Source organism: Podospora pseudopauciseta (genome assembly GCF_035222475.1).
Source record: "Podospora pseudopauciseta strain CBS 411.78 chromosome 5 map unlocalized CBS411.78m_5.2, whole genome shotgun sequence".
In the NCBI taxonomy this organism is placed as follows: Eukaryota; Fungi; Ascomycota; class Sordariomycetes; order Sordariales; family Podosporaceae; genus Podospora; species Podospora pseudopauciseta.
In genome coordinates, this window is record NW_026946666.1 from 321,682 (window position 1) to 349,071 (window position 27,390).

Sequence of the window (27,390 nt, forward strand, 5' to 3'; positions counted from 1 at the left end):
ACATAGAAATCATCAATTCTTCCTACAGCACTCCAATTTGTGTTTGTCACAAGTACCAAGCTGCACCACCTGCCACTCTGTCCAAGACATAACTATAACGCTGAACTTGGTCAACATCATCCCGATCAAATTTCCCCATGCTGATGTGCATATGCCAACAATTACTAAACATCACTCCGACAATGACGTTTGCGCTTGGGTTATCTGCCATTCCAACTGAATCCGACCCGGCCCGTGCCAAAAGCGGCCAGCTTCCGAGCTCGAGTTACACCACCCGCTTGTCACTCTGAGACACACAACCCCTCCGTCATTTCTGCTGGAAAGAATAATAACAAGATCCTGATCTTTACTTACGGCTGAGGTTTGCATCCCTCCAAATCCTCCTCACACACTACTCCGTCTTCCACACAAAATTCCCACAAAATGTCCCACCTTCCGTGTTTTTGCTACAAAGGATTTGGCGAAGAGAAGCGCCAGGAGCTTTGGTACAGCCAGGCTGTGCGTATCGGAGACCAAATTGAGTGCTCTGGTCAAGGTACGATTGCTCAGATCTGGTCTACCCTCTTCACCAACTAATCAGCAACAAAACAGGCGGCTGGAACCCCGAAACAAGCGAAGTCCACAAGAGTTTGTCCGACGAGTTCGACCAGGCGTTCAAGAATGTCGATCTAGCCCTTCGCACCGCTGGCGGAAAGGGGTGGTGCCAAGTGTACAAAATCCGTGTGTATCTTACCATCATTGACGACGAAGCGGTTGAGGCGTTGGTTCGCAACCTGAGGACGTGGATGCCGGATCATCAGCCTATTATGACGGCGATTGGGGTGAATAAGTTGGGCTTGGAAGGGATGAGGATCGAGGTGGAGGCTGTTGCTCATGATCCCGAGGGGGCTGCGAAGCATGCTGCGGAGGAGGCAGCTGGTTCGCATTAGGAAAGGGACACGCAGGATGTGCCATCGATAGCATCAATTTACCTTGCATTGCATGTGGTATGTTGGTTGGTTTAGTCATAGCAGTGATCTCGGGCGGTGAGATTTTGGACCGAGATTTATTCCAATCAGGCGAATGGGGAGAAAGCCGTGGGACATGCGAGATCTCATCTTCCCCACGTCTTTGTGATCCATACGACGAGGGACGTCCCGTTAAGGTTTTGCACAGCCACCTTGGGGTTCCCCCTTTTAGGCAAGTTTCATGTGCTTGGCCGACGCTTCACGGCTTGGACACTCCACCATGTATACCAGTTGGTCATAGGTAGCATCAACAAAATAGATGGTTCCGAATTTGTCAGCCCATGATAATGCCATCTTTGACATCTCCCATTTAATAAGCCGCCCCGATCTCCCTTGGTTCACAATTAACTTACTCAACCATCCACCTTCGACGAACCAACACCAAATTCGGCGTCATGACCAACCCGTCAGCAGCACCAGTTTCAACCAAGTTCCTAAACGTCCTTGTCATCGGCGCAAATGGCTACCTTGGAACTGCCATTTGCAGCGCCTTTCTACGAACCAACGCTCCACCAACCTCCTTTCGAGTCCACGGCCTCATCCGCCGCGAATCAGCCGCCCACCAACTGGCAATGAACGAAGTCATCCCCATCATCGGCTCTCTCTCCGAACCCGACATGGTCCGCACGACTGTCTTGTCCCACAGCCCTGTCTGGGACATAATCGTCACCTGCACCGAACCCTCCAGAGCCACCGAAGCAGCCCACTGGTCTGACCTCTTGGCGTTCATCCAGGACTTGGCCTCGGAGTCCGCCTTCCACGGGGTTCGCCCCTTCGTCCTCTGGTCGTCCGGCTGTAAAGACTACGGCACGACAGGATTACACGGTGAAAAGAGCCTCACGCCGCATTCGGAGGACTCACCGCTTCAGTCTCACCCCATCATCCGCGGCCGGATGGACGCCGCGTTGCGCGTTCTTGAGGTGGCCGGTGCCGAAGGATCCAACTTTACGGCTGCCGTGGTGAGGGCTACACCTGTCTTTGGATACAGCGGGAGCTACTACGGCGCTGCGTTCGATTATGCCGCGGCATTTGCTGGTGCCTTCGGGAAAGATGATATCAGGAGTCGAACCCTGGACTTCACGTCAGATGAGGGGACGATCATGCATGGAGTTCACGTTGATGACTGCGGTGAAGGGTACGTGGCCCTGGCGACGGCGGCTCTACCGGACGATGATCGTAGACGGAGAATCGCTGGCAAAGTCTTCAACATTTCTGGGAGGAGATATGAGACATTGCGCGAAGTAGGCGCCGCCTTAGCGCAGGAGTATGGATTCGGACACGGAGCGAGGTTCGGTCTAGCTCAAGACGAGCTGCCAGAAGCGGTTTCTGGGCATAATTGTGGACTCGTCTTTGGCTGGAGCCAATGGGTGAGCAGTGAAAGGATTCGGAACCTGACCCATTGGTGTGACAAACGGTCGCTCTTCTCAGAGAATATCGGTGTCTATAGGCTGGCTTATGAAGCTGCTGTTGAGGCTGGATTGGATGACGTGGAAAAAGTGAGAAGACGGATGGCTGGGAACTGGGGGGATGATCACAAGGCTACGGAGTAGACCCTTGATCGTCAGACTGCATGTACACAGAGGCTTGACCCTTCATAGCTGGGTAGCCAGTCAGAGTGTATCGCTGAAATCTGTATTCAGTGCTGGGAACGGACGTACGCCGCTGCTGTACAAACCGCTGACTTTCGGCGGTATTATGGATCCAGGAATCTGGCACAGCTCAACCCGAAACAGACTATGCCATATTACAGTGAAGTTGCGAATAGCCTCGTGGTCGTGTGGCCGCTTGTGATGGTTGGGATGGGTTATCTGTGAGCCCAAAGACCGCGTGCTGCAGCATATCCGTATGGATAGCTCGGGTCATGACCCAGTAAAATCCACATGCTCCGACTTAGAACAACCTTTGTGTGTTTTGGTTGTTCGAGGTCAACATATGCATCGTGACTCTCTGACCGTGCCATATGCCTCCTTCAAAGAATGTAAGCCTCAAACTAGCGGTGACAAAGCTTCCGGGCGGTGTGCCATATGCTAAACAATAAAATAGACAAGCATGCTAGTCAACGGTTGTACGTTTGACTTGGCTGCATCTTGAGAGCCTCGACTGGTTGAGGCGTTCCCAAAGTCTAAATCAACTAAACTCCGCCCAAGTTTCGTAATGACTCGGGGTTCCGGCAAGGGGTGTTCGGTGTACAGATTGAGTCAAGAGCCCACCGAGGTTACCAAAAACGGTATGTAGATAGTGCGAGTGGGACAACACCTGCTGCTTCTAATTTCTGGGTTGACAGATGTCAGGCACGCCACACCTCGTACTTCTCGCATTTCAGGTTGCTTGCACCTCCTCGCACTGCTGCACGTCTTGAACATCTCCCTGTGATGAGCGGTAAGTTTTGCTCCTGAATCAGCTTCCACTTCGGTCTTAAACTGCAGATCCAAGCTCATTTCTCCGCCGGCACATGGAAAAGCGTTTCTTGGTATCTGGTCAGCGGCTGTAGATGAATCTTTCAAACTCCGGGCAGCGGTGGTGTAACCTTCCCAGTGGTGGGCCGTATGTCTCAAATCAACGGTAACAACGCAGTCGTAATTGCTGCATTTAATCTGCTCAGCCTCCTTGGTCCGGGTCCGGATAACACCGTCCACTTCCACATTTGGTGCTGACCACCTCACCCAAACTCGGAAGCTGATATTTGGTGTATAGACTGCAGTGCGACCGAGAATTTGTTTTCCCGGCTGTTTGTGGGCTCATTCGCGCGTTCGTACTATGGGACCTAATGAAGCCATTGTGTTTCAAATACCCAGATCCCGGCCCCCCGAGTATAACTGTCCTACGTGGATGCATAGCTAGGTAGGCAGGCATGCATGCTGGTACTTTAAGGCACATAGGATTGACCCTTGCAGGCTGGTACCCAACGATCGACAAGATCGAATGGTGGATTCTCAATGTACAGTACGATTCCCAGGGCTGAGGTGGTGACAGGCCGTTCCCGTCCCTCGTGGCGACAGCTAAAGGTAGGGATGCACAAAGCCGGGAGGTGTGCGACCGACTTGGACCCGCGATGATGGCTGTGGGGGTCCTGGACCTGGGACAACGTACATGCGGGCAGGCCCCGTATGCCTGCAGTATTGTTGATCGTCATGTTGTATGGTATAATAGCTTGAGAGTCTCCCATCCACATGCATGGCTGTTGCTGGGTGTTGTCAATTCCTGGAAAGTGATCAGCGTGCCAGCCTACTAAATTTCCCGGTGCCAGACCTATACCTCAGCAAACCAAACAATGTTTGGAACATTAAACGTAGCGCATGATGTTCGGCAACAGACACCGTTAAAGTTTGTGGAGAACAAAGATCTATCATCGGCACTGAGCCGAAACAGTCGAGAGAAACCTCATATCTCCTGCGAGTTTTGCAGGTCGAGAAAAGTATGTGGAGCACCCCTCTGTCGATCCCGATGAAGTATTGAGGCTCACAGAGTTATGCAGGTTCGATGCAGTGGTCAGCCCTCGGGTTGTAATCGATGCCAGGCTGTAGGAACCCAATGCAGGTACCCTCCGCGTGAGCCACGACGGAAGAACCGAGCCGGAACTGGCGGTGACAACACTGGCACCAGCACCCAGTCCCAAAAGTCAAAGTCAGATTCAAAGCCGTCGAATGAGCAGGATCAGGGTCTAAAGTTCAGCAAACGTGGAACATCTGAAGAGGGAGACGGGTCAGCGCCAGGAGTCGACCCGCAACTTTTGGATCAAGAGATGAAGAGTAATAGTTACTGGTACCAAGAGTTTGGCGGTCATGGTCTGGCTACTCCCATCTCACTGCACTCTGGTGAAGAACAAGGCAGTAATGACAGACTGGACGACTGGTTGGACACCAACGGCATTTTGGAGTCAGAGTTTCCCTCGATCCCGGGAAGGGTGGACGATTTCCACCATTTCAATACCGACATGCTGAACTTTGGCACTGTGGATAGTGGGAATGACAATTATTTCGATGGTGAGTTGTTCCTTCGTCTTGTCTGCCATCGCCTCGTCGTTAGCATAAAAGTTCTGACCGATCTGTGCAGCCCTCAAACAATCAGCACCTACAACTCCGGCTCTTGTGAACTTCCCGGATCACATGGTCCTGTTCGAGGCCTCGGCCTCAATTCCTGAAAGAAATCCATCCAACAAGAATGCTTCCAACCACCAGGAAACGCTCAGGCATCTATCACCATTGTCATCATGCCCATCGAGCCACAATCCTGCCACCCCACTGACTGCCGAAGATACACAGATGGCGAATATGGCCGAGTTATCCGCGACGAGCGGCTCGTGTGGTTGTCTCCAGCTCGCAGCATGTCTCCTTGAGGAGCTGGGTACAAAAGCGGCAGCAGGAGACCGTGACCGTGTTCGGATGGATGTCTTGTTGGGCGACTTCCGCGATGCACTCACACAATGCACTGACATTCTTGATTGCGAGCGCTGTGTTGAGGCACGGGAAATCAACATGCTCTTGGCCATGTCTGCAAAATACACGAGCACAATGTGCCAACGATTGGCAGTATGTTATGCAGACCTCAAGCGAGCCCGGGGCTCGGAGAAAGATGGTGGGGGAGTGGCGGACTTGAGGTTCTCGACGTACCAGATCGAAAGTCTCAAGGAGCAAGTCGAGGTGCTTGGCTGTCTTGTGATGGTCCAGATAGACGACTTTGCGCAGATAATCGCGAGGTTGAAGACACGCCCGGGCATTCGGAAGGGACACTTGACGCTGCTGGCGGAGGCGAGGAACAAGGTCAACGCCTTGCAGGTCTTGTTGCGTGGAAGACAGGATAGTTCGTTTGTGAACAGTGTAAATAATAGGTATTAGAGCAGATACCTATCAACGACGCGGTCTTGCTGCGATGGAAATGTGTTGTTGTTGTTGACCGGTAGCCGACCAGCATCTTTGTCCCGCTCTGCCTGGTGGGTGGTTGGTTCTTTCCCAAAACACCGCACCTTCCGCTGAGTTTTCAGTTGGTTGCCTGAAAAATAATGAACAAATCACGTCATGTTCTTGTCAAATTCTTGCACGAGCTAAAATGCTGCGAATCATAGAGAATCTCGACGGGATTGAGAAAGGCTCAGGTGTCAGAACAGCTTCAGGGAGCGTCACAACCGAGGTACGTTATATGACAAGGTCATCCAAGGGCCCAAAGAATATCCAACATCTAAGACTAATTCTTGATCTTGTAACTCTACATCATCTACATGTCTAGGTTATATCTAACGCAAAATCCTCTGGCTATCTGTCTCCTGTCCAAAGCTTTACATAAAAGAAGTGTTTATACAGGACCAACCCCCCCGACTAAAGATTCCAGTGCGCAAAACGATCGCTCATCCCAATAGCCCAGTCCAAAGCCCTGATCACCTCCTTCACCTCGCTCGGCTTCTGTGGTGGCTGGTGGCCACCGCTGTGCACCATCTTCTTCGCCAGCTTGGGTTCACAAACAGCATACGCCACGTCCGACATGGCCCTCATGAAGCTGTAGTCCTTTTTTCCCGCGACATGAACAGTCGGGATCCAGATCTTCTGCTTGACGAACGAAGGGTGCATAATCCTTGGCGCTAATGACGGTTCACCCCCGGCCTCATAGATGCTAGGGTCAATATCCGGCAAGAGGGCATTGTTTTTTCTGGCCTCTCCCACAGTGCGATCGAGAAGCTCGACAAAGACACGCTGGTCCTGATCGACTGCTGAAGGATCCGTTTGATCGCAGAGACTTTGGATAACCTCCTCACAGACACCGACATCGGCGGAGCAGGGGATGACAGACGACATGATCAAGGCGAACTTGAAAGGGCGGAGTTCATTCTGCGTTTGCTTTCTGTGAAGGTAGGAGAGGGCGAGGGCACCGCCTTGGCTGAAGCCGAGGATGCCATCAAAGGGACCGAGGTCGTCAATTGTCCTGTCGAGGTGCTCATGGGCTTCGATCATTTGTTCTGGCGAGTACCCAGCCGTGTGGGAGAAGAAAGGACCATCGAAGGCGGCCATGCCTGTTGATTGCGATGTTAGTTTTCCGCTACTAAATTCAAGTACTTGTGGTTGATCTGAGGCACTTACCAGGACCTCGCTCGCAAGGGAATGGCCCATCCACAAAGACAAAGTCAAAGCTTGGATCGACTGCCTTGAGAAATGGCCGGAGCTGGGTCTCCAACATCTTCCCCGAGCTGCCTACTCCGTGGAGACACAACACACGCATGGTAAAGGTTGGTAAGAATGATACACCAAGGAAATGCAGCAAACCGTTCAAGTTGAACGTTGGAAAGTAAACAACAGAGACTGAAAAGAAATATGAACAGGGCTGACTGAATGGGGAACATGCATACAGATAGCCCGTCGAGGAATGCTCGCTTGCAGGCTCTGCGCACCTGCTGCCCATTACCCCATTTGGCCCTCTCCGTCACACAGCCACCCGGACTTAACGTCGGACAGCCAAGCCTCACTCGCGATAACACTGCATCAACTCGGTCCGTAACACTTACAGACGGGTGGACTGACGATCACTTTTCACACAGAGTCGCACAGTACTGTCTCGATATGCCTTCGTGATGGGAGCAAGACTTTACAAAACGGCTTCGTTGTCTCCCCATGGTCCGTCTTGAATGACCAGGATCCGACAGAGATAGAGCAGGTATCAGAAGACAAACAGAAAAAGCTTCAGCCCGCAGCAATGGATAACAGTCAGCAAGAGCCCATCGCCATCATTGGCGCTGCATGCCGTCTCGCTGGAGAGGTCTCGTCCTTGGGGACCCTGTGGGACATGATCAGCAACCGCAAGACTGGTCATGGCAAGATACCTGCTGAGAGGTGGAATGCTGATGTCTGGCACCATCCTGACCCAGACAGGAAAGGAGGTGTAAGTTAATCCCTGAAGAAAAGTACGTTGGCGGTACGTGTTGACTGATTTGGTAACCAGATTGCCGTCAAACATGGGTACTTTCTCAAGCAAGACGTAGCCCACTTTGATGCGCCCTTCTTTTCTACCACTGCCAAAGAAGCGGCAGCAATGGACCCCATGAAGAGACTGCTTCTTGAAGTCAGCTATGAGAGCATCGAGAATGGTGAGTTTCCTTTGTGCCAAGGGGCCAACATGATGCTGACATCTACCCGCAGCTGGAATACCAGTGGAGAACCTCATGAACTCACGGACAGGCTGTTATGTGGGTTGCATGACAAACGACTACGAGATGCTCTCACTCCACGACATACATGACATTGGTCACAATGCTGCGTCAGCAACGAGCGAGGCTATGACAGCCAATCGTGTATCGTGGTTCTTTGGGCTCAAAGGGCCTAGCCTTACTCTGGACACCGCTTGCTCGTCCAGTCTGTATGCGCTGCACCTCGCATGCCAGTCGCTGAGGACGAAGGAGACAGATTCGGTACGTTGAATCTCTGTCCAACTTCAGTCCCTCACCGTGGTATGATGTTCTGACCTTGCTGATAGGCACTTGTTGCTGGGGTAAACCTTCTCCTTGTCCCCAACACCATGCATCAGCTCTCAGCGATGCACATGCTCAGCCCTGAAGGGATATCACACACCTTCGATGACCGAGCGAACGGTTATGGTCGTGGCGAGGGTATTGGCTCCCTCATCGTCAAGCGCCTCTCTGACGCTATTCGAGACGGTGACACCATCCGGGCTGTCATCCGCGGTACTGGTGCGAACGCCGACGGCAAGACACCAAGTATCACACAACCGAGCTCGGTCGCTCAAGCTGAATTGATCAGAGACACTTACGCTGCGGCCGGTCTCCCTCTCACAGACACCCAGTACTTTGAGTGCCACGGCACAGGCACACCGGTTGGCGACCCGATAGAGCTTGAAGCCTTAGCCACAACATTCGGCGTGGCTCGGAATGAGGCTGGCCTTGGCCCTCTCTACATTGGTAGCATCAAGCCCAGCGTGGGCCACACGGAAGGCTGCTCTGGTCTGGCAGGCGTCTTCAAGGCTATTGCTTGCCTGGAAAATGGCATGCTCGTTCCGACATATGGCGTTGAGACCATCAACCCCAAGTTGAAACTCAAAGAGTGGAATTTGGCGTTGCCACAGGAGAGAGCAAAGTGGCCTACCCCTGGGCAACGCCGGATCAGCGTGAATTCGTTCGGATTTGGCGGCGCCAACGCCCACGCAATTCTTGATGACGCTCACCACTATCTTGCCGAGCGTGGGTTGGCAGGAAACCACAACACCATCGTCTGGGAACGTGATGGTGCTTATGCTAATGGACATCACCCAGTAGCCGACACGCCGCGGCTATTCCTGTTTAGCTCCAAGGACCAGGCTGGCATCCCTCGCCTGGCTGATGTTTACGCAAAGGCACTTGGTGCCGCTCATTCTGCCAAAAAGGATTCCCACTATCTCAGCAACCTGTCGTACACTTTGGCTTCCCGAAGATCTCACCTCGACTTCAGGAGCTTTGCCGTTGCTTCAACTTTATCGGAGCTGACAGAGAAGCTTTCTAAAGGGCTTCCAAAAATTAAGCGCTCAGCCCGACAGGACAACAACCTGGTCTGGGTGTTCACAGGACAAGGAGCCCAATGGTCAGCCATGGGACAGGAACTCCTCGGCAACCCAGTCTTTGACAAGAGTGTCCAAACCTCACAAGTCTATCTGGCCAATCTCGGCTGCGCCTGGGATGCGGTCGAGGAGCTCACCAAGACCGCTGGTTCCAAGATGCAGTTATCTGAGTACAGCCAGACGCTCTGCACTGTCCTCCAGGTCGCCCTCGTCGATTTGCTTCGGTCTTGGGGGATCAAGCCTCGGGCCACAGTTGGACATTCGAGTGGTGAAATCGGCGCTGCCTACGCCGCGGGTTACATCAACCACGCTGATGCCGTCAAAATTGCCTACGTCAGGGGTCTCAGCTCTGCAACGGTTACCAGACAAGGAGCAATGTTGGCCGCTGGCCTTTCCCGTGAAGAAGCTAACGAATATTTGAAAAAGGTCCCAGCACAGTCTGCGGTCATTGCTTGCATCAACAGCCCGTCCAGTGTTACTCTGTCGGGTGATCTTAATGCCATCCATACCCTTGAGAAGCTGATTTCGGCTGATGGCAAATTTGCGCGGACACTGAAAGTGAAGACAGCATACCATTCTCCTCACATGCGCGCCGTTGCTCAAGGCTATCTCGAGCGTATTGGCCACATTGATACCACTGCCGAAGGGGCTGACGCCAACAAGACAGTCATGTACTCCTCGCTGACTGGAAAGATCGTTTCACCAAAAGAGCTCAGTGCTCAATACTGGGTTGCCAACTTGACCTCCCCTGTCGAGTTCTCGGCAGCGTTATCAGCCCTTCTCGCCCACACTGTGGCATCCACCACTGGCCGTGGAAGACCAGTCCCCGTTCGCTGGGGCGGCATCCTCGAGATCGGCCCTCACTCCGCACTGCAGGGGCCTGTCGGCCAGATCATGGCAGCGAGCAACTCGGAAGCCATCAAAGAGACACCCTACATGTCACTGCTCCTCCGTGGCAAAGACGCAAGAGAAACATCACTCTCTGCTGCTGCTCAGCTCTGGGCTCTCGGCCACACGGTTGAGCTCTCTGCAATGGTCGACTCCTTCGACCTTCCCGACACAAAACTCCAGCACAAAGCCTTGACTGACCTGCCCGCCTACCCTTGGAACCACTCCCGCCGCTTCTGGCACGAGGCCTACATCACGAAGTCCAACCGCTCCCCCAGATTCCCCAGAACTGACTTTCTGGGCGTCCCGGTTGACATGCAAAACAGCATGGAGCCCAAATGGCGCAATCACCTCCGTATCACGGAGAACCCCTGGATAGAAGACCACAAGATCACCGGAACAGTCCTCTACCCCGGCGCAGGGATGCTTGTCATGGCGTTGGAAGGTGCCCTCCAAGTCTCCGACCCAACAAAAAATGTCCACGGCTTCCGCTACAGCAACATCCGCTTTGAGCGCGGCCTCGTCGTCACAGCAGCAGATGAACCCGCAGTCGAAACATCTCTCAGCCTTCATCCTGACCCTAACATCCCCGGCAAGTTCGGCTTCACAATCTACTCCACCACCGGGGATTCTTGGACTTGTCACTGCCATGGTACAATCTCCCTCGAGTACGACGCCAGCGGCTCAAGCGAGGTAGAAGACGCAGGTACAGCTGTTGACCCCTGGACCCTGCACACGGCCAGATACAAGCAGCTCTTCTCCGACTCTGGCGCCGAAGAAATCGACGTTGACGAGTTCTACGACCAGCTCGAGACAATCGGCATGGAATACGGGCCCCTATTCCGCAACGTCACTTCGCTGTTTGCAGTCCCAGCCCAACACGCCGCCCACGGCGAGGTCATCATCCCAGACACTGCCTCCGTCATGCCCATGAGCTTTGAGTACCCCCACGTCATGCACCCCGCGACAATGGACGCAATCTTCCATTTGTTGCTGGCAGGCTTCAACGACGGCCGTCCCATCGACGAGGCTGCAGTGCCGTACAGCATAGACGACATGTTCGTTGCCAGCGAGCAACCCCACGGCGCCGGGTCAAAGTTCCTAGGGTACGGCCAGCTGACGAGAAAGAGCGGAGGTGGCCGCGAACTGGTGGGGGATCTGGTGATTTCGGACGAGAGGTGGTCTGGGCCAAAGATGGTCATCAACGGATTTGCTCTTCGCCAGGTCACATCTGCTGATGATGCTGGAATTTCCGGCTCCCAGGAGGGCACCTTGAAGAAAAAGTGCGCTCGTGTCACTTGGAGTCAGGATACCGACTTCATCAAGACAAGCGAACAGCTTGTGGGTGTGTCGACTGATGCGTCATTACCAGCTCAGCTGTCCGCTTGGTTTGATCTCTTGCAGCGCAAGAAGGCTATTGGGGAGGTCTTGGTTGTCGCGAGGGGACAATGTCCCGTCACCTCGGAGATTGTGGGCGATGTGTGGCGTCGTGTCCGCAGCCGTGAGGGCTTCCAGAGTGTCAAAGCTGTGTCAACCTCTGCCTCTGGTGTGGAACAACTCCGTGCATTAGTTCCGAATGCTGAGCCTGTCGATCTGTGGGACATCTCTGGCGACGCCGAACCGCCCGCGTCAAGCAAGGGTTACGACTTGGTCTTGGTGATTGGAACCGACAGCTACCCCGACTTCTCCACGGAGCTGCAGAAGCTGGCTCTCCTTCCGCAATCTCATATCGTTCTCATTGGCGAGAAAAATGTTGAGGCCTTTAGCTCAGAGGGGCACCAGTCGTCTCTCCACCTCCAAGGGAATGGCGATGCAGCGGTGGTGTTTGCATTTGCTGCTGAAGAAGCCACAGTTCCGCTAGAAGTCTGTCTTCTTCTTCCATCTCCCACTTCCAAGCAAACTTCAGCGTTGGCCTCCAATATCACAACAGTGCTCTCTGCTAGTGGCATCAACGACATCAACACCATCACCTTGTCTGACCTCAGCACCCTCGACCTCACCAGCAAACACGTTATCTCCCTACTCGAGTCCGATAAACCCTTCATCTACTCATGGAACGAAAACGAGTTCACAAGCTTCAAGTCACTCATCTCCTCCGTGGACCATCTCTTCTGGCTGACGCATGGCGGTGTCCTACAATCATGGGCAGGAGGCGTAGAGTTCGCCGCAGCTCAAGGCTTGCTTCGTGTCTTGCGCAATGAGTATACCCTCGCATCCTTGCCCCATCTCGATCTCTCCACTGGCTTCGACAGCACGACGCTCTCAAGTGCCGAGCTTATCGCCTTCGTGTGGCGGGCTTCTCTTTTGGAGGGGGCCGAGATGGAATATGCCGAGTTCGAAGGCAAAGTTCACATCCCTCGTGCTGTGGCCGATATCGGATTTGACGGGGATTTGCAGCTTGCTGATGGGACAAAGCAGCCTGTCCTTGGACCTCTCAAGGGCGGTAAGCCGCTGAAGCCGATTGTCGTAGGGGCTGAGAAGAAGATTGTCTGGGTTGAGGACGAGGAGGCATCACTACCGCTTGGTATGACTGAGGTGGAGGTTCACGTCGAGTTCGTTGGGCTGAGCAGTGGCAACACCTTCTCGCTGACTGGCACTGTTGACGATGACTCCATTACTGTACTCGATAGGTGCGTGGATGCAGTTGGTGTGGTATCTCGTCTCGGAGGCGGAGTAAACTCGCTCGTTGTTGGCCAGCGTGTTGCTGTCTTGAAGGGACATGGGTGCAGAACTCACATTCGTCAGGATGTCAGTTTGGTGGCCCCCGTTCCGGATAGCATTCCTTCAGAGAAGACCGCGGCATTGCCAAGCGCATTCATTACTGCTTTGTATGCCTTGTCTCATGTCGCAAGATTGGACAAAGGTCAGACGGTGCTCATCCACTCTGCTGCCAGCGCTCCAGGACAAGCAGCCATTCAGATCGCTCAACACCTTGGAGCTGTCGTCTTTGCTTTGGTCAGCTCCAAGGGGGAGAAAGCCATCCTTGTGGAACAGCACGGCTTACCCGTGACGCGCATATTTGATGCTGGGTTGCTGAACTTTATTCCCGCTATTGGCAACGAGACAGGGGGTCGTGGTGTCGATGTTGTGCTCGCGCACGAGGCAGATGCTGCTGTTTCGGCATCCCTGGCCACGCTTGGTGATTTTGGGGTCTTCATCGATCTCAGAAGCAGCGAGTCTACCGGCGGCATCAGCTCTCCATTCGGCAAGAAGAATGTATCCATCGTTCGTGTCATCATGGACAGCGTGGCTCAGGCAAAGCCTCACATCGTCAAGAGCCTGTTCCAACAAACCTTTGACATCCTCTCAACCAACACCATCAGGCCCATCACACCTACCACCGTCTTCTCCGCCAGCGATGCTTCTCAAGCACTGCAAACCGCCACAACACAAGCTCACGGGAAAGTTGTACTGTCCCTCCAAGGGAGCCCCTCAGTCCTCATCCCTCCCGCCCCAGCCCCTGAACTCCAACTCGACCCCTCCGCAACCTACATTATCGCCGGCGGTCTCGGAGCTTTAGGTCTCAACATCGCCGACATGATGATCGCGCAAGGAGCCAAGCACCTCATCTTCCTCTCCCGCTCGGGCGGTACGAAGAACCAATCCGACCTTGCCCGCCTCCGTTCCCACGGCATCACAGCCGAGGCCTTCGCTTGCGACGTCACCAACTCCACCTCTGTCTCCAAGGTCTTCTCCCACCTCCGAAGCGCCAAGCACAAAATTGCTGGTGTGATCCAGTGCGCCATGGTTCTGGAAGATGGCATCTTCGATAACATGACCCATACCAAGTGGTCCCGCGCATTTGCTCCCAAGTCGGCCGGCTCCCGGAACCTCCTTGCTCAACTCTGGCCAGATGAGCAGCCGTTCTTTATCTTGCTGTCGTCAATTACCGGTGTGATAGGCAACACCGCCCAAGCAAACTACGCCTCAGGCAACACGTTCGAGGATGCCCTAGCCCTCTGGGCTCGAACCCATCTTCGGATTGCCGCGACAAGTGTTGACGTCGGGTTGGTAGCTGACTCCTCTCACTTCACCGAGGCAGGTGAATTCGGTGATTTGGAAGGCTACCTCCACCGCTACCAACACGGCTGGAACGGACTCCAGACCACACTCGACGAACTCCGCGTCGTGCTCAAGTCCATCATGAGAGGGAGCACCGCCGACGGTGGCAACATCCCTGCACAGCTCGTCCTCGGACTAGGTGACTCCCTCATCCGGGATGAGAACGGTACTGGCTTCGCAAAAGACAAGAAGTTTGAGCTGCGGGTCGTGAAGTCGGACAAGAGCGGGGGTCAAGCAGGGGGGAAGACGGAGAAGATCGGGGAGGTGTTGAGTCGAGCGTCGAGTGTCGGTGAGGCGGCTGCTGCGGTGGAGGAGTACATCAAGTTGCAGATTGCTGTTGCGATTGGGGTTGAGGTGGGCGAGGTTGATGCGCAGAAGCCCTTGCCGGAATTTGGAGGTACGTGCCCAACGTCGACGTGTGAAATGTTTAATCGGGATACTGACATGGGCACAGTGGACTCGCTCAAAGCGGTTGAGATCAGGAACTTGTGTTTGAGGGAGATGCAGAGTGATATTTCTGTGTTTGAGTTGTTGAGTTCGACGCCCGTGGCCGAGCTTGCAGTCAAGATTGTGACGAAGAGTGGGCTGGTCAAGTTGGATGCTGAGGCTGTCTGATAGATTGTGGAGAGGTAGAGGAGATCACTTACAAAATTAGTTACCAGGGAAGTACCAGGGGGAAATAGGTGTTGGTGATAGACGATAATAGTTCATAGATAGCGGATACGCATCTTGAATTGTCCCAAACGCCACCCAACCTTTCAAGGTTCAACCACCAGGCTCAGACATCCTATGATTTGAGAATCAACACGGAAGTGCCGAACTCACCTGCGTCATCACCTGCCTCTTTGGCCCAAAACAGCTTTACCCCTCCCAGCTCTTGAAGTCAGAATCAAGTGAGCCTGGCATTCTGAGATATGGATCCTCGGATATAATGAAGTTGTTGCCAGAAGCCATGTTGCTGACTGGCCAGCATGATACGAGCTTCTTGCAGTGGTACCAAAGAACTGATGATGTGGAGCAGTGTAATCTGTATTGCAGGAACCATGGTTAACTATTGAGTCAATATCAGTTCAGCATCCCATCGGGACCGAGTCCAAAGCAACTGCTAATTCTTATCAACTTCATTGCGCATTGTCCTCCTTACGGCGAGCACATATCAAGTAGAAATAGCCATGTCTCCCCTCCGAGCAATCCCAATATTTCCTCATCCTCCTGTCATCTCCAACCATATGAGTCCTCACTACCCTAACATTATCACCAAAAAAGACCCAACATGATCCCCTCATTCATCTTCGCCCTCCTCTCACTCCCTTTCCTTCTCAGTCGGATCTCACCTAAAGCCAGTCACCGCAGACCTCCACAGCGCAGCCAGCACCAGCAAACGCCAGGCAGTAGAAGGCTTCCACTTTGTCAGCTGCGGAATCAACTACTCAGTCCTGGTCGCGAGTTCTCTCCCATCCCATCCATGTATATCGCAAACACTAACCACCCAAACACGCACCAGTATTGCGCCGACGACGGGGACTGCAACCATAATCCCAGACCCGGCGCCGGCGGTGACTGCAACCCCACCCCCAACGGGGGCTTGACAACCTGGGAGATAACAGGAAACTAACTGCCTCTTCCCTGGGAAATATGAAGTTTAAATGGAACTTTGGGAGCGATTGGCGGACCAAGCCTTTCAAATATCGTGTTGGGTTAGTAATTAATTGCCCCTTTCCGTATTATCTTACACCGATACATTCTATTTTTGCTAATGCGAATCGCTTCCTGCTAAACACGCCTATCTAGCAATTTGCAGCGACATTCAGATGGCCTCGTATTCACAATCTACAAGGACGACCAACACACCATGTACCTTGATGAGGTTGGAAACCAGTGTCGTTCCATTTATTTTGCCCTACCCTCAACGGAAGGAGGTGCCGTACCCTTGAAGTACCTTGGCGGTAGGATGACGACAACACACACTTTGGGTACGGGCGGGATTCAAGACCCAGGAAGAATGAGTCAAGTGTCCGGCCGAGAGGTACATCCTACAGAGGCGTGCCTACCTGGGTATTCTAGTGTTCACAATTCACCATCTTCCATCAATAGCAAGTGTAGAGTTGCTGTATTCTTTTTGAAGCCCGAACACATACTTTGTCCATATCATAACATGAATATTGCTCTTGTTCCAGACCATACTCTCACGTATCCCTCCCCGCTAGCCACGCCCTTCCCTTCAACTCCCCAATTACACTATCCCTCATCCACCAAACCTCCCCCCTCTCCACCGCATCTAACTCCCTCTCCACTGCATCCAACTCCCTCTCCCTCCCTCCAACCACCCCCTCACTCTTCCCCCCACCTTGTCCCTCGACCCCAACAGACATAGAAACCTTTTTCCCGTTTTTGGCAGGCGTCTTCCCCTTCTTCCTCCCCTTCCCCTCCCCAGCCTCTGTCTTGTCCACCACCCTCCCAGCAAAAACCCCCCTCCTCTCGGCCCACTCAAACAACAACCTCAACCCCAACAACCTATCCCTCGACCACCCCTCCGTATCCAACCCAGCCCTCAACACCAGCTTGGCATCCACAGCCGTGCTCGCCCCCTCCCCCTCGCCCACCCCCCCACCACTACTCCCCAACCGATCAAGCACCAACCCCCTCTCCGCGTGCGTCAAATCCCGCAGCGCCTGCAACTCGAAAACCCACTCCATCGGATCCCTCCCACCCAACCCCTTGTCAACAACCTCGCTACTCCCCAGCGCGCGCAACGTAGCCGGGAAAGTCCCCTCATGCGCCGGTCTCCTCCGCAAATAAACACTCTGGTTGTTCCTGAACTCATCCGCCAGACTGGGCTGATTTTGAAAATCAATCGTCAAATCCCAACAACCCAGTCCACCAGCGTCCGTGGCAACACGTAAGACATCATCTAGCGGCGGAAGCAAGCAAGGAGTCTGCCGCCGGAGGATAACAACCTCCGGATCTGTCGCATCACTCCCCGTCTGCGACGCCGCCGCCACAGCCGTCGCAGACCCCGGTTTCAAATGGATATTAATCGGCGTGTTCATCGGCTGACCGGTAGCCAAATCCTTCGCAACCAAACACCGGGGTTCCGTAGCCAGAACCCAAAAGTGACGAAACGCCTGCAGATGCGCCCGATTGTCTTGGACGTTGGCAGGAAACAGCGGGTAAAAAGCGACCAGGAGAGCAGCAGTGGCAAGGTTACTCGTCCCAAACGTGGCGGTTCCGCACCCCAAAAACAGAGCGCCAATCGCCAGGTGAGCAGCCATGTGGCTTCCGTACGTGGTGCTCTTGTCGTCTCGACCGTGCAGACCTCTCAAACGACGGAGCACAGTGATGTCCCCCGTCCCGGCCATCACCGTGGCGCAAGACAGCGCCACCAGATCCATACACATCCTCGCGTTGCTGCGAGCTAGCTCCGCGTCAAAGTTCGTCACCGGGCTTCTAACGATCCGTACAAACTCGTCGAGGTAGTGAACAAGCAGATCCCGAACTTGGATATTCGCCGAGCCGGCGAACCGAAGGCCCAGCGAAAAGCAAATGCCAGCCAAGATGGAGAAAAAAGACATGTCCCTGCTTTGAAGCTTCCGAGTGCTACTCAGACGTGCCCGTGAATGATAAATAGAAGGCAAACTGCTCTTGATCCAGTCAAAGGTAGGTTTGATCTCCTTCCAAAGAATAACATTCTTCGCCACCGTCCTCAAAAGCAAAACATCAGGCCGGACATAGTCAAACTGCAACGTTGTGTCAGGAACATCAATCTTGCGTGCAACAATATGATCCTCAGACTTCATGAAAATGAGGGCAATAGCCATCACAGCGCCAGCAGCGGCACGGTCCAAGACATGAGCCAGCTCCACGCGCTTGGTGGACGTGGCGATTGTCAGGAGCTTTTCCGTCAAGCGCATATCTCTCAGCCCCTTCAGGTCGCCTCCTTTGCCGAGGTTGATGAAGCCCAAAGCAAAGCCGGCAGCCAGACGATAGCCTTCGTCGCGAAGTGGGTTCTCCTCCTCTCCATCCTCGAGATACTCGATTTCCGACATCATGATCTCGCTCATGCGGCGGTGTTGGCTGTTGCAGTAAAGAAGCCCAATGCCCATGATGCCAGTGGTTTGGGTGTGGTGCGACAAGTTGAGCTCGGCAGCCCCTCTCGGCAGCATACGAGTGACGTGCACCGACAGAAGGCGCGTGATCAGCGAGTCCATGGTCCCCAGATACGAGGCTGCCAGGCCGAGAAGTAGGCCAATGGATGTCATAGTATGCTTGGGTGTGAGGTACTTGAACGCAACCCACTTGGCGACCGACTTGAGATGACCGTTCAGGCCGAGGGCGAGCAGAAATCCGGCATGTCGATTGTTCAAATCTGACCCCGGCTTGTTGTACAGAATCCACGATGTGTCAATGCCTTTTGCATGAGGTGAGATGGCAAGTCCACCCGAGACGCCCTGGTGGAAGAAGGCCCAGTTAATCTTTTCCTCAGTAAACATGGCCTTGTCCACGCCGACCGAGTTGTTAATCGGCTGGACGACGCATGTGAGCTGGAATCCGTTGATCTGATATTTTTGAGTAAGAAGTGGAAAGCGAAGAGCAAAGTACAAGAGGCCCCTGCCTGCTGGTATGGCAAGGGTACTCGTCGCCACAGTAGCGACAAGCTGCTTTTGTTGCTCGAGATACTCTGGCTCCGTTGTGCCCGGCTTGGGGTTGAGGCGGACGACGCGGTGCTTGGATGTTGATAAGAGATTCTGAGCCTCATTGAGCCGTCTGTCTTCTCTAAACAAGGAGCGCACCACGGCCTGGCGTTCTGTGGCCTCTGTCTCCTCTGCGCGGTCGTGGAAGTCGTCGAGGTGCTGACACAGCATTCGCACATCCCATTTCGCAGCGTGTGATGGGGCCTGGGGCATGTTAGCAGATAATAGCACAACTATGAACCGAACACTCACATTGATCTCAGCCCCAATTGGTCGCCATGTCTTTGATGGCCGCAAGACAGTGCTGATGTCAGTCCGACTCACTAGAGAGAGTAGCTCCTTGGACCACGAAGGCGGTGGGTTTGGTTGACACATGAATATAATGTCCTGTAAAGGCGTGAGAACTGCCTCCGGCAATGTTTCGAGAATTTGTGATGTGAAACGAGCCTCATACATGGCCACAACCACTTCGTACCGGTTCGTTGTGGTGCCAAGAAGACCAAAGAACTTGGCAAACATGAGCGATCGAGGTGTTAAGGATGACCAGAGCTGCGATCTTGACTTTCCAGAAACTGCATCTGGGCAGCCAGTGGAGTAGACGAGAGGCAATGTCGGGAACTTGCCCCCCTTACCGTATGCAAGATGGTCCTGAATCCAGCTCAGCACGCAAAAGCAGGTCGGCGGTTCAACTACCTCGGCCGCGAGAGTAGGAACCAGATCATGTACTGATTCCAGTTCCACGTCTATGCCCAGCGCATAAATGGCTTCGTGCCTCTGCCAGCCGAGCCACCTAGAGACCTGGCAGAGCGCTGTCCTCAAATCGACCTGGCCGTGTATCGTATCCTCGGGAGACAGAATGTTCAGTTTCTGTTCCTCGAGGAAAAGATGGAGCGCCATCATCATACTCCATGCTGCATTACTGCGTCCAGGGCTACCTCTGCCGAGAGCCGTGGGAAGGTATCCATCAAAGCCAAAAGCCAGTACGCCGCCAGAAGACGCCATCCATCTCTGCGCTAGTTCGATGTGAATAGCAAGGAAGCTTGGTGGACGAGGGCCTGATTCGGCAGTCACGGGGGCCGGTTCAAAGACGGGAGTATCAAGAAGCCACCGCCATGCTTTGGTGCGAGTCCAAGGCGGGCACGCTGATGAGCTGGGGTTTTCGTAGACGCGCATCGTGTCCCAGCTCTTTGGGCATGGGGGCTGTGCTGCGCCCTCCCCATAGCTCCTGAGGGAAGTCTCACTGTTGTGCCGCAAGGCGAGGAAGCTGGAAAAGAGCAGTATAACGAGTGCTGTCCATTCCTTGTCCACTATGGGGCGGCTTAGACCCCGAACACGCCCGCTCTGAAGCCACTGCATGATGTGCCACCACCCTGCCAGTAGCTTGTCGGCATAAGGAGTAGGTAGGACACTCCGGCAAGTATCCAGGACGCGACGTATTTGAGGCGATGAAGGCTGCAACTGGATTCTCACTCGATGAAACCTGCCGTCCTTGTCTCGAAGGTCAACCACACCACGCGAGTTTGAGTGACAGACGGAATCTATCTGAGTGCAGGTCATGCCAATGCCCATCGACCGCCTGCCTCGAACCTCTTTGTTGACCTTGTGGCTGCCTGCGTAATCGAGGCTGTGCAGGTTGTCAGAAAATAACAATGGTAATGTTACAGTCGTTACTTTGCCCCAAGGGGACTGCAGGCTGAGCTCTCTTCCGCCGGAGGTGTCTTCAGACAAGATCATGATGGTCTCATGCCCGTCGGATAGTTTGCATGAATCGACCACGCTTTGAACCCTCCGGGGCTCTCCGGGAACAATAGTGAGGCTGCTTGGGTTTGAGAAACTTTTCATGGCACTTTTTGTTGTGATCTTCTCGTCACGAATATCGACATGGAGGGTCAGAAGCTGGAGTCTCCTGTCGACAGGGTCCTGGATACCAACAAGAAGCATGGCGCGCCCTTGCTCATCCGTGGCAGTAGGAGGGCTAGCAAGTATAAAGACCTTGGAGTGTGTCCTGGCAGGCTTGTCCGATAGAGAGTATCGCAGGTTGGCGTTGTCCATGCTGAAGCTGTGGATCTTGGTAAGCATCATCTCCCGTGTCAGTCCATCAAAGTCGTGATCCTCCAGACCCATACTATGAAACCCCTCAAAATCACCACCAGCACGAAGCTCGTCCAGCAGGTTATCCACCGGCGCTTCATGGAGGCTGTTCAAGTCTCGATTGCCGCTGAAGCTGCTACTGAATACTGAACCGGCATATCCACTACTCATGCGAGCACGCTGGCTCCCCTGGGAGTCTAGCCTCCTGCTTGACTGTTCGGTGAAGGTTGCTCGATCTTGAGATGCAGACAGATCAGCACGAGCCAACAGAGAGCTTACTCGGCGTGACTGCCTCCGAGTAGCATCGTTGCGCTTGTCCGGATCCAAAGAGTTGAGAGCATTGTCCAAGGCCTTTTCGCTTTCCTCGATCCTAACGCTCTTCCTGGTTCTTTTGCCTGGAAGTGGTGCACCAAAGCTCTCTCTCATGGACGGGTGAATCGGGGTGGCAGCTCCGCTTGGCAGGCCTGGAGCCATAGAACTACGTCGCCGCGAAGATGATGTTCTCCTCTTCTTCTTTTTGCTCAGAAATGGGTCCTCATTCTCTAGATAGGTCAGTCGCCAAACTGTGTACATGCCGGCTTCGCGGTTAACGGTAACGGCAATATGCAAGCCCCCAGCTTCCGATGCCGGTAGATTCGGGAGCTTGACAGACTCTATGTGAAGCATTTCTTCGGCAGGACTGAGAAACAGGGGCCCGGTCGAACCCCTCCGACCCCTTGGAGGCTTCGTCCGATCTTGCTGTGTCACCACCAGTCCGATTTCCAACAACGGATCCGTCAGGCAAACAAGCCGAGGCCAGTGACTTTCACTTGTTTCCATAGGAGGTTGCCACATATTTTCCAGTGTCGAGCTGAGTCGGAGGGGCAGTACTTTCGGGTTGCCCAGCCCCTCGGTCGAGAACTCGGGCCCTCGTTGGGTATTGGACGACGATGGCGGCGGCTGGAACGACACGAAGGAGTTGGGCGGTACTTTCGGGAGACGCAACGAAACCGGAGCTGTATTGTTCGCCCGTGGCTTGCGTTGAATGATGACACCACATGGTGCTGCGCAGGCAGACTCGACTTCGAAGGGCATGTGGACGACATGGCTGGCACCGGAGAGGAAGTAGATGTGCGCCTGGGTCTTGAGGAAGACGACGAGAGCTTTCGAGAGGTTGGGCTTTTCGAGAGCCTTCTTCTTTTGCTTGTCGTTATCTCTAGACTGGTGTTCGGCCGAGGCAGGGAAGTTGGCTAGGAGGGCTTGGGCGATAGGTTCGTTTTCGAGGTCGAATTTGAAGCTCTTTCGAAAGACCCCGCCGCGGGACCAGAGCACACAGTTCTTCGTCGTGAGCAGTTCATCCTCATATTCGTTATCACCGTCCTTGCTAAGGCTGATGTCCCACGTGTAGGTAGATGGAGGCGGGTCAGGGTCGAGTATCCCTTCTTGAATGGCATGTCGCAAGCCGGTGGGTTGATGCACCCCGAGTGAAGCAATCGAGGCCATAGTTTTGTTGTGTTTGGTGCTGTCCTGTTTCCCTCCTCAAATTATACAAAAGGTCGAGTGCCGGGTAATGGTTGAAGGTAATTGCTGGCGATCCATCTCCTTCAGTGCATTCGCTGGAAAGAACAGCCTGGAAATGATCTTCTTTCTTCGTTTTGTCTTCAGAGGGCCGCAATGCCCATCGCAGGGCAGTCAGTAGGTCAAGAGCACTGTATCCCAGAAAGCGCGTCTGAGAGCCTGGAACCCGCGTCTGGGGGTCGCAAGGCTGCCCATTGAATATCCCCACTTTGAGGGGCAGCTGTCTATTGGTCAAAGCTTACCCCAACCACTGCAGGGACCGCCGTTTAAGCTCTGACGTAGCTTTTGGCCGCGCCTAAAGCTTCCCGAAGCAACTCAACAAACACTCGGCTCCCCACAGGCAACCTGAACCCCATAGCCATACGACCCTCGCTCTGCGCCCTGCTCCAAACCCGCCATGAAGTTGCTGCCGTCGCCTGAATCAACATGACAGGAAGCTCGCCACAGCCCGGCGACAACGATCTCCACCATGACAAGAGCCCGACCGAGTCCAGCAGCGCTGGTGTGGCGCTCAAGCACCCACCAGCCAGCGACGCAACAACAACAGGCCCAATGAAGGAGCTCAGGGTTAACACAGGCGCTGGCGCAACCTCTGACGATGAACCCGATGACACATTAGAGCAGTCTAGTGATGAGGATGGTGAAAGGGAGGAAGAGGGCGAGGAAGAGGCAGAAGAGGGCGAGGAAGAAAGCGAGGATGAAGATGAGGAGCCAAAGCTCAAGTACGCGCGATTGACCCAACACCTCGGGCCCCTTTACCGCAATGGAGATGCGACAAGCACCTTTCTAGTTGCTGGAGACAAACAGATCATAGGAACACATAATGGAAACATCGTCGGTATCCCTAACCTGCATTGGCACGAAATGGTGTGACTGACCGCCTAAACCAGCATGTTATTCAACTCCCTGTTTTCCAACCATTACGAGTCTATCATGCCCACTCAGCCTCTGTTACAGCCGTTTCCATCTCCCCATACCCTCCACCACTGTCGACGCTCAGACCCGATGCCACCCCGAAAGCTACTCCAAGTAGCCCTCGAAGACCGGGTTCATCTATCGGCGAAGGCCATGTTGTCCCAACACCACCGAGAAGGGCCACCCAACTCCAAAACACAGTGCCGAATACCCCGTCTAACAATATTTACATTGCTACCTCGTCGATGGACGGAAATGTCTGTGTACAATCTCTGGTCGATGTCAAGGATGTGTCGCTGCGCAACTTTGCTCGCCCTATCCAAGCCGTCGCTCTGTCTCCAGACTACAAGCACGACAAGACATATCTTTCTGGCGGGTTGTCGGGTCAGCTAATTCTGACGACGGGTGCGCCGCTCGGTCGAAGTACTGCCACAACAACGGGGGCAGCTGCGCAGGCGGCAGGTTGGCTTGGTGGCATGGTCGGCGCCAGCACAGGAAAAGATACCGTTTTGCACTCTGGCGAGGGAACTATCAACACCATCAAGTGGTCTTTGTCGGGAAAATACGTCGTCTGGCTGAACGAACATGGCATCAAGATCATGCGTACAAAGCTTCATCTGGAGAGCGCCGATGCAGACGATGCCTGGAAGCGCATCGGCCACATTGATCGGCCTCAGACGGCAGAGTGGGAGACTATGGCCAGCGTGTGGAAGGGAAGGGCTGAGTGGATCGACGAGCAAGCCGTCGAGCCTGATGAGCCTGAGAAGGAATCTCATGAAGTCCTCCTTTCGCCAGCTGCGGAAAGACTGAAACAACAACAGGTCAAGCACAGCAAGACGATAGAGCGTCTCTTGGTTGGTTGGGGTGGGACCATCTGGATCATACATGTTCACCCCGGGGGCGTCGGCGTTGGAAAGCATGCCGGGGAGAAGTCCGCTGGCCGGGCAGAGATTGTAAAGTTGTAAGTTATCCTCCGCCCGTTGCCCTTTTCTCAATTGTGTTTGCTGACCCCTCAGACTTCGTATGGATTGCATTATTTCTGGCATTTCGTTATATACCCAAAACTTGATATTAGTTCTCGCCTATTGTTTGCCGGACGACGACGACGCCAACGACCAAGACGACGGTACCGCGGCTCGCGGCCACAAGCACACATTATCCAGTGGTAGCGAGCCATCAGGCGGAATTCGTCGCAAGCAAAACAGCCAGCCTCCCGAACTGCGGCTGATCGATCTCACTTCTCAGGCAGAGGTCGACAAAGATGGCCTGACGCTCAGCCGGTTCGAAAGGCTTTCGTCCAATGACTACCACCTTGGTGTCTTGCCAGCTCAAACAGTGGCTGCTGCTGCCTCTAGTAGGGGCGCCCTGGAGACGTTGGCTGGGCTGGGCACTGAGATGCTCAACGCGGCTCTCAACCCTATCTCTCTCTTCAGCTCAGGTGCTAGTATCAGAAGCAAGGACAGCAACGAGGGCACATCGCCTGTCAAGATTGCTGCCGCGTCGGCTCTCTTGCGATCAAAGGGTGGATCTGTGCATCCAAATCTCACCAAGCCTGGAGTCAAGATCTTTATACATAGTCCGTATGACTGCATCCTCGCGACGAGGAGAGATTTGGGGGATCATCTGTCGTGGTTGTTGGAGCGACAGCAGTACCAGCAAGCATGGGAGCTTGTCAACGAGCACCCTGAGATCATGTCGACGGCTGTTGACACGAGCCCATTATCGCCGGACCATACACAGACAACCGACGATTTTTACGATGAGACCGCTTCCCTTGCCGAGGGAATGCAATCGATGTACTCGGCGGCAGAAAAGGAAAAGAGGCGGATCGGCGAACTGTGGCTGCAAGAGCTGGTTGAGGCTGGCGACTGGGTACGAGCTGGACAGACCTGTGGAAAGGTTTTGGGAACTCCAGACCGCTGGGAGAAGTGGGTGTGGACATTTGCTGGGGCGAACAAGTTTGACGAAATTGTCAATCACATCCCTACCGAGCGGACACGGCCCCCAATCCCGGGAACCATCTACGAGGTTGTGCTTGGGCATTACCTCGAGACGAGCAAACCCCAGTTCCGCGAGCTTTTGGAGAGATGGTCTCCTGACTTGTTCGAGATTACCACCATCACGACAGCCTTGGAGAACCAGCTAAACTACCGAGAAGTGAGGGAAGACAGCGTGGAGGATGGCGAGGTTGGTCGCGACTGGCGCATCGTAATGGAGAGTCTTGCCAAGCTTCATGAAGCCAACGGCAGGAATAGGGAGGCTCTCAAATGCTACATCAAGCTGCAGGATGCGGATAACGCGATGAGGTTGATCAAGGATGGGCATTTGGCTGATGCCGTGGCGGATGACATCCCTAGCTTTCTCACTCTTCGTGTTCCTCAAGGTCAGGCCAAGATGTCGAATGATGAGCTGGAACAGGCGACTCATGAGGCGATTACCCTGCTGGTGGACGAGGCACAGCATGGACTGGTCAAGCCGGATGTTGTGGTGGAGCAGCTCCAGGAGAAGAAATTGGATCTGTACACGTTCTTTTATCTTCGGGGTTTATGGCGGGGGCAGGGGATTCACGAACATAGCGGGGAGTCGAGGGCGAGGCTTGTGACCGACAGTCAGTCTCTGGTGGACAATTTTGCTGATTTGGCGGTCCATTTGTTTGCAAAGTATGACCAGGGACTGTTGATGAGCTTTCTCAAGACTTCGACTGCGTATGCGTTTGAGGAGGTGAGGTTACTCCATCTGTCCTCTTTTGCGTGTGTGTGTGTGTGTGTGTGTGTGTGAGGAGCATGCTAACAGTCTTTTTCTTAGGCCGTCAAAGAATGCGATCGATACGATTACATCCCCGAGCTGGTCTACCTGTACTCCAAGACTGGGCAGATGAAGCGCGCCCTGACGCTCATTATTGAACGGCTGGGCGATGTCAGCCGCGCGATTGCTTTTGCCAAGGAACAAGACGATCCTGATCTTTGGGAGGATTTGCTCGAGTATAGTATGGACAAGCCCCGGTTCATTAGAGGGTTGCTTGAGGAGGTCGGGACGGCGATTAATCCCATCACTCTTGTCAGACGGATTCCAGAGGGGCTGGAGATTGATGGTTTGAGGGAGGGGCTGAAGCATATCATGAAGGAGCATGATATCCAACACAGTATCAGCTCGGGCGTGGCAAAGGTGTTGAGGAGTGAGGTGGCGGCGGCGCAGAATTTGCTGAGGAGTGGGCAGAGGAAGGGGGTGAAGTTTGAGGTTGTGGTTAAGGGGGGCGATCATGTTGATGTCAAGGCGAAGGATGTGCCTACTGTTGTTGGGGAGAAGCATGAGGTTGTTGATGATGGGGTTGATAATGAGGTGCCTAAGCCGCCGGGGAAGAAGTGGGCGCCGGGGCATTGTGCGGGGTGTTGTGAGGCGTTTACGGAGTGGGAGATGGAGACGTTGGTTGGGTTTGCCTGTGGACATGTGTATCATTTGTCGCATTTGCTGGAGAAGATGCACCCGGAGGAGAGGGTGGATCAGAGCTTGGTGAGTGCAGTTGGGGAGAGTGTGTCGCATCGGATAGGGGCCAAGGTGACGCATGCGATGTTGTTGAGGGACAAGATTGCGGGCGGGTGTCCTGTTTGCAAGGAGGCGGAGGAGACGTGATTTCAAAGATGAAGTATATA

The 27,390-nt window shown here is 54.0% G+C and overlaps 7 protein-coding genes across 7 annotated transcripts; 5 read left to right on the forward strand and 2 right to left on the reverse strand.

Annotated features, from left to right (window-relative positions):
- Positions 1-164: 164 nt before the first annotated feature.
- Positions 165-1,001, forward strand: QC763_502120 (uncharacterized protein). The gene is made up of 2 exons (XM_062912807.1): positions 165-535; positions 592-1,001. The coding sequence occupies exons 1-2, from the start codon at positions 424-426 to the stop codon at positions 927-929; spliced, it is 450 nt and encodes a 149-aa protein (XP_062763830.1). The 5' UTR covers positions 165-423; the 3' UTR covers positions 930-1,001.
- Positions 1,002-1,402: 401 nt separating this feature from the next.
- On the forward strand, positions 1,403-2,557 carry QC763_502110 (uncharacterized protein; the record flags this gene model as incomplete). The annotated part of the gene is made up of 1 exon (XM_062912806.1): positions 1,403-2,557. The coding sequence occupies one exon, from the start codon at positions 1,403-1,405 to the stop codon at positions 2,555-2,557; it is 1,155 nt and encodes a 384-aa protein (XP_062763831.1).
- Positions 2,558-3,643: 1,086 nt separating this feature from the next.
- Positions 3,644-5,874, forward strand: QC763_502105 (uncharacterized protein). Its single transcript, XM_062912805.1, has 4 exons — positions 3,644-3,848; positions 3,902-4,422; positions 4,483-4,990; positions 5,061-5,874. The coding sequence occupies exons 2-4, from the start codon at positions 4,279-4,281 to the stop codon at positions 5,840-5,842; spliced, it is 1,434 nt and encodes a 477-aa protein (XP_062763832.1). The 5' UTR covers positions 3,644-3,848; positions 3,902-4,278; the 3' UTR covers positions 5,843-5,874.
- A 328-nt stretch (positions 5,875-6,202) lies between these two features.
- Positions 6,203-7,394, reverse strand: QC763_502100 (uncharacterized protein; the record flags this gene model as incomplete). Its single annotated transcript, XM_062912804.1, has 2 exons — positions 6,203-7,008; positions 7,076-7,394. 2 exons carry the CDS (start codon positions 7,392-7,394, stop codon positions 6,320-6,322), a joined length of 1,008 nt encoding a protein of 335 aa, XP_062763833.1. The 3' UTR covers positions 6,203-6,319.
- Positions 7,395-7,509: 115 nt separating this feature from the next.
- QC763_502090 (Type I Iterative PKS) lies at positions 7,510-15,411 on the forward strand. The gene is made up of 5 exons (XM_062912803.1): positions 7,510-7,871; positions 7,932-8,076; positions 8,129-8,397; positions 8,463-14,883; positions 14,941-15,411. The coding sequence occupies exons 1-5, from the start codon at positions 7,686-7,688 to the stop codon at positions 15,099-15,101; spliced, it is 7,182 nt and encodes a 2,393-aa protein (XP_062763834.1). The 5' UTR covers positions 7,510-7,685; the 3' UTR covers positions 15,102-15,411.
- A 1,261-nt stretch (positions 15,412-16,672) lies between these two features.
- Positions 16,673-23,841, reverse strand: APC1 (Anaphase-promoting complex subunit 1; the record flags this gene model as incomplete). Its single annotated transcript, XM_062912802.1, has 2 exons — positions 19,430-23,841; positions 16,673-19,381 (listed from the first exon to the last, which is right to left on the reverse strand). The coding sequence occupies exons 1-2, from the start codon at positions 22,748-22,750 to the stop codon at positions 16,673-16,675; spliced, it is 6,030 nt and encodes a 2,009-aa protein (XP_062763835.1). The 5' UTR covers positions 22,751-23,841.
- On the forward strand, positions 22,947-27,370 carry VPS41 (Vacuolar protein sorting-associated protein 41; the record flags this gene model as incomplete). The annotated part of the gene is made up of 4 exons (XM_062912801.1): positions 22,947-23,659; positions 23,716-24,701; positions 24,757-26,461; positions 26,546-27,370. Exons 1-4 carry the CDS (start codon positions 23,252-23,254, stop codon positions 27,368-27,370), a joined length of 3,924 nt encoding a protein of 1,307 aa, XP_062763836.1. The 5' UTR covers positions 22,947-23,251.
- Positions 27,371-27,390: the final 20 nt, after the last annotated feature.

What these genes read in the sequence shown, in the direction of transcription:
- QC763_502120 (XM_062912807.1), top strand. Translation starts at nt 424, where the DNA reads ATGTCCCACCTTCCGTGTTTTTGCTACAAAGGATTTGGCGAAGAGAAG. An exon ending in AATTGAGTGCTCTGGTCAAG is followed by an intron (nt 536 to 591) that starts GTACGATTGCTC and finishes GCAACAAAACAG; the next exon opens with GCGGCTGGAACCCCGAAACA.
- QC763_502105 (XM_062912805.1), top strand. Translation starts at nt 4,279, where the DNA reads ATGTTTGGAACATTAAACGTAGCGCATGATGTTCGGCAACAGACACCG. An exon ending in AGTTTTGCAGGTCGAGAAAA is followed by an intron (nt 4,423 to 4,482) that starts GTATGTGGAGCA and finishes AGAGTTATGCAG; the next exon opens with GTTCGATGCAGTGGTCAGCC. An exon ending in GAATGACAATTATTTCGATG is followed by an intron (nt 4,991 to 5,060) that starts GTGAGTTGTTCC and finishes CGATCTGTGCAG; the next exon opens with CCCTCAAACAATCAGCACCT.
- QC763_502090 (XM_062912803.1), top strand. Translation starts at nt 7,686, where the DNA reads ATGGATAACAGTCAGCAAGAGCCCATCGCCATCATTGGCGCTGCATGC. An exon ending in GGACGAAGGAGACAGATTCG is followed by an intron (nt 8,398 to 8,462) that starts GTACGTTGAATC and finishes CCTTGCTGATAG; the next exon opens with GCACTTGTTGCTGGGGTAAA. An exon ending in GCCCTTGCCGGAATTTGGAG is followed by an intron (nt 14,884 to 14,940) that starts GTACGTGCCCAA and finishes ACATGGGCACAG; the next exon opens with TGGACTCGCTCAAAGCGGTT.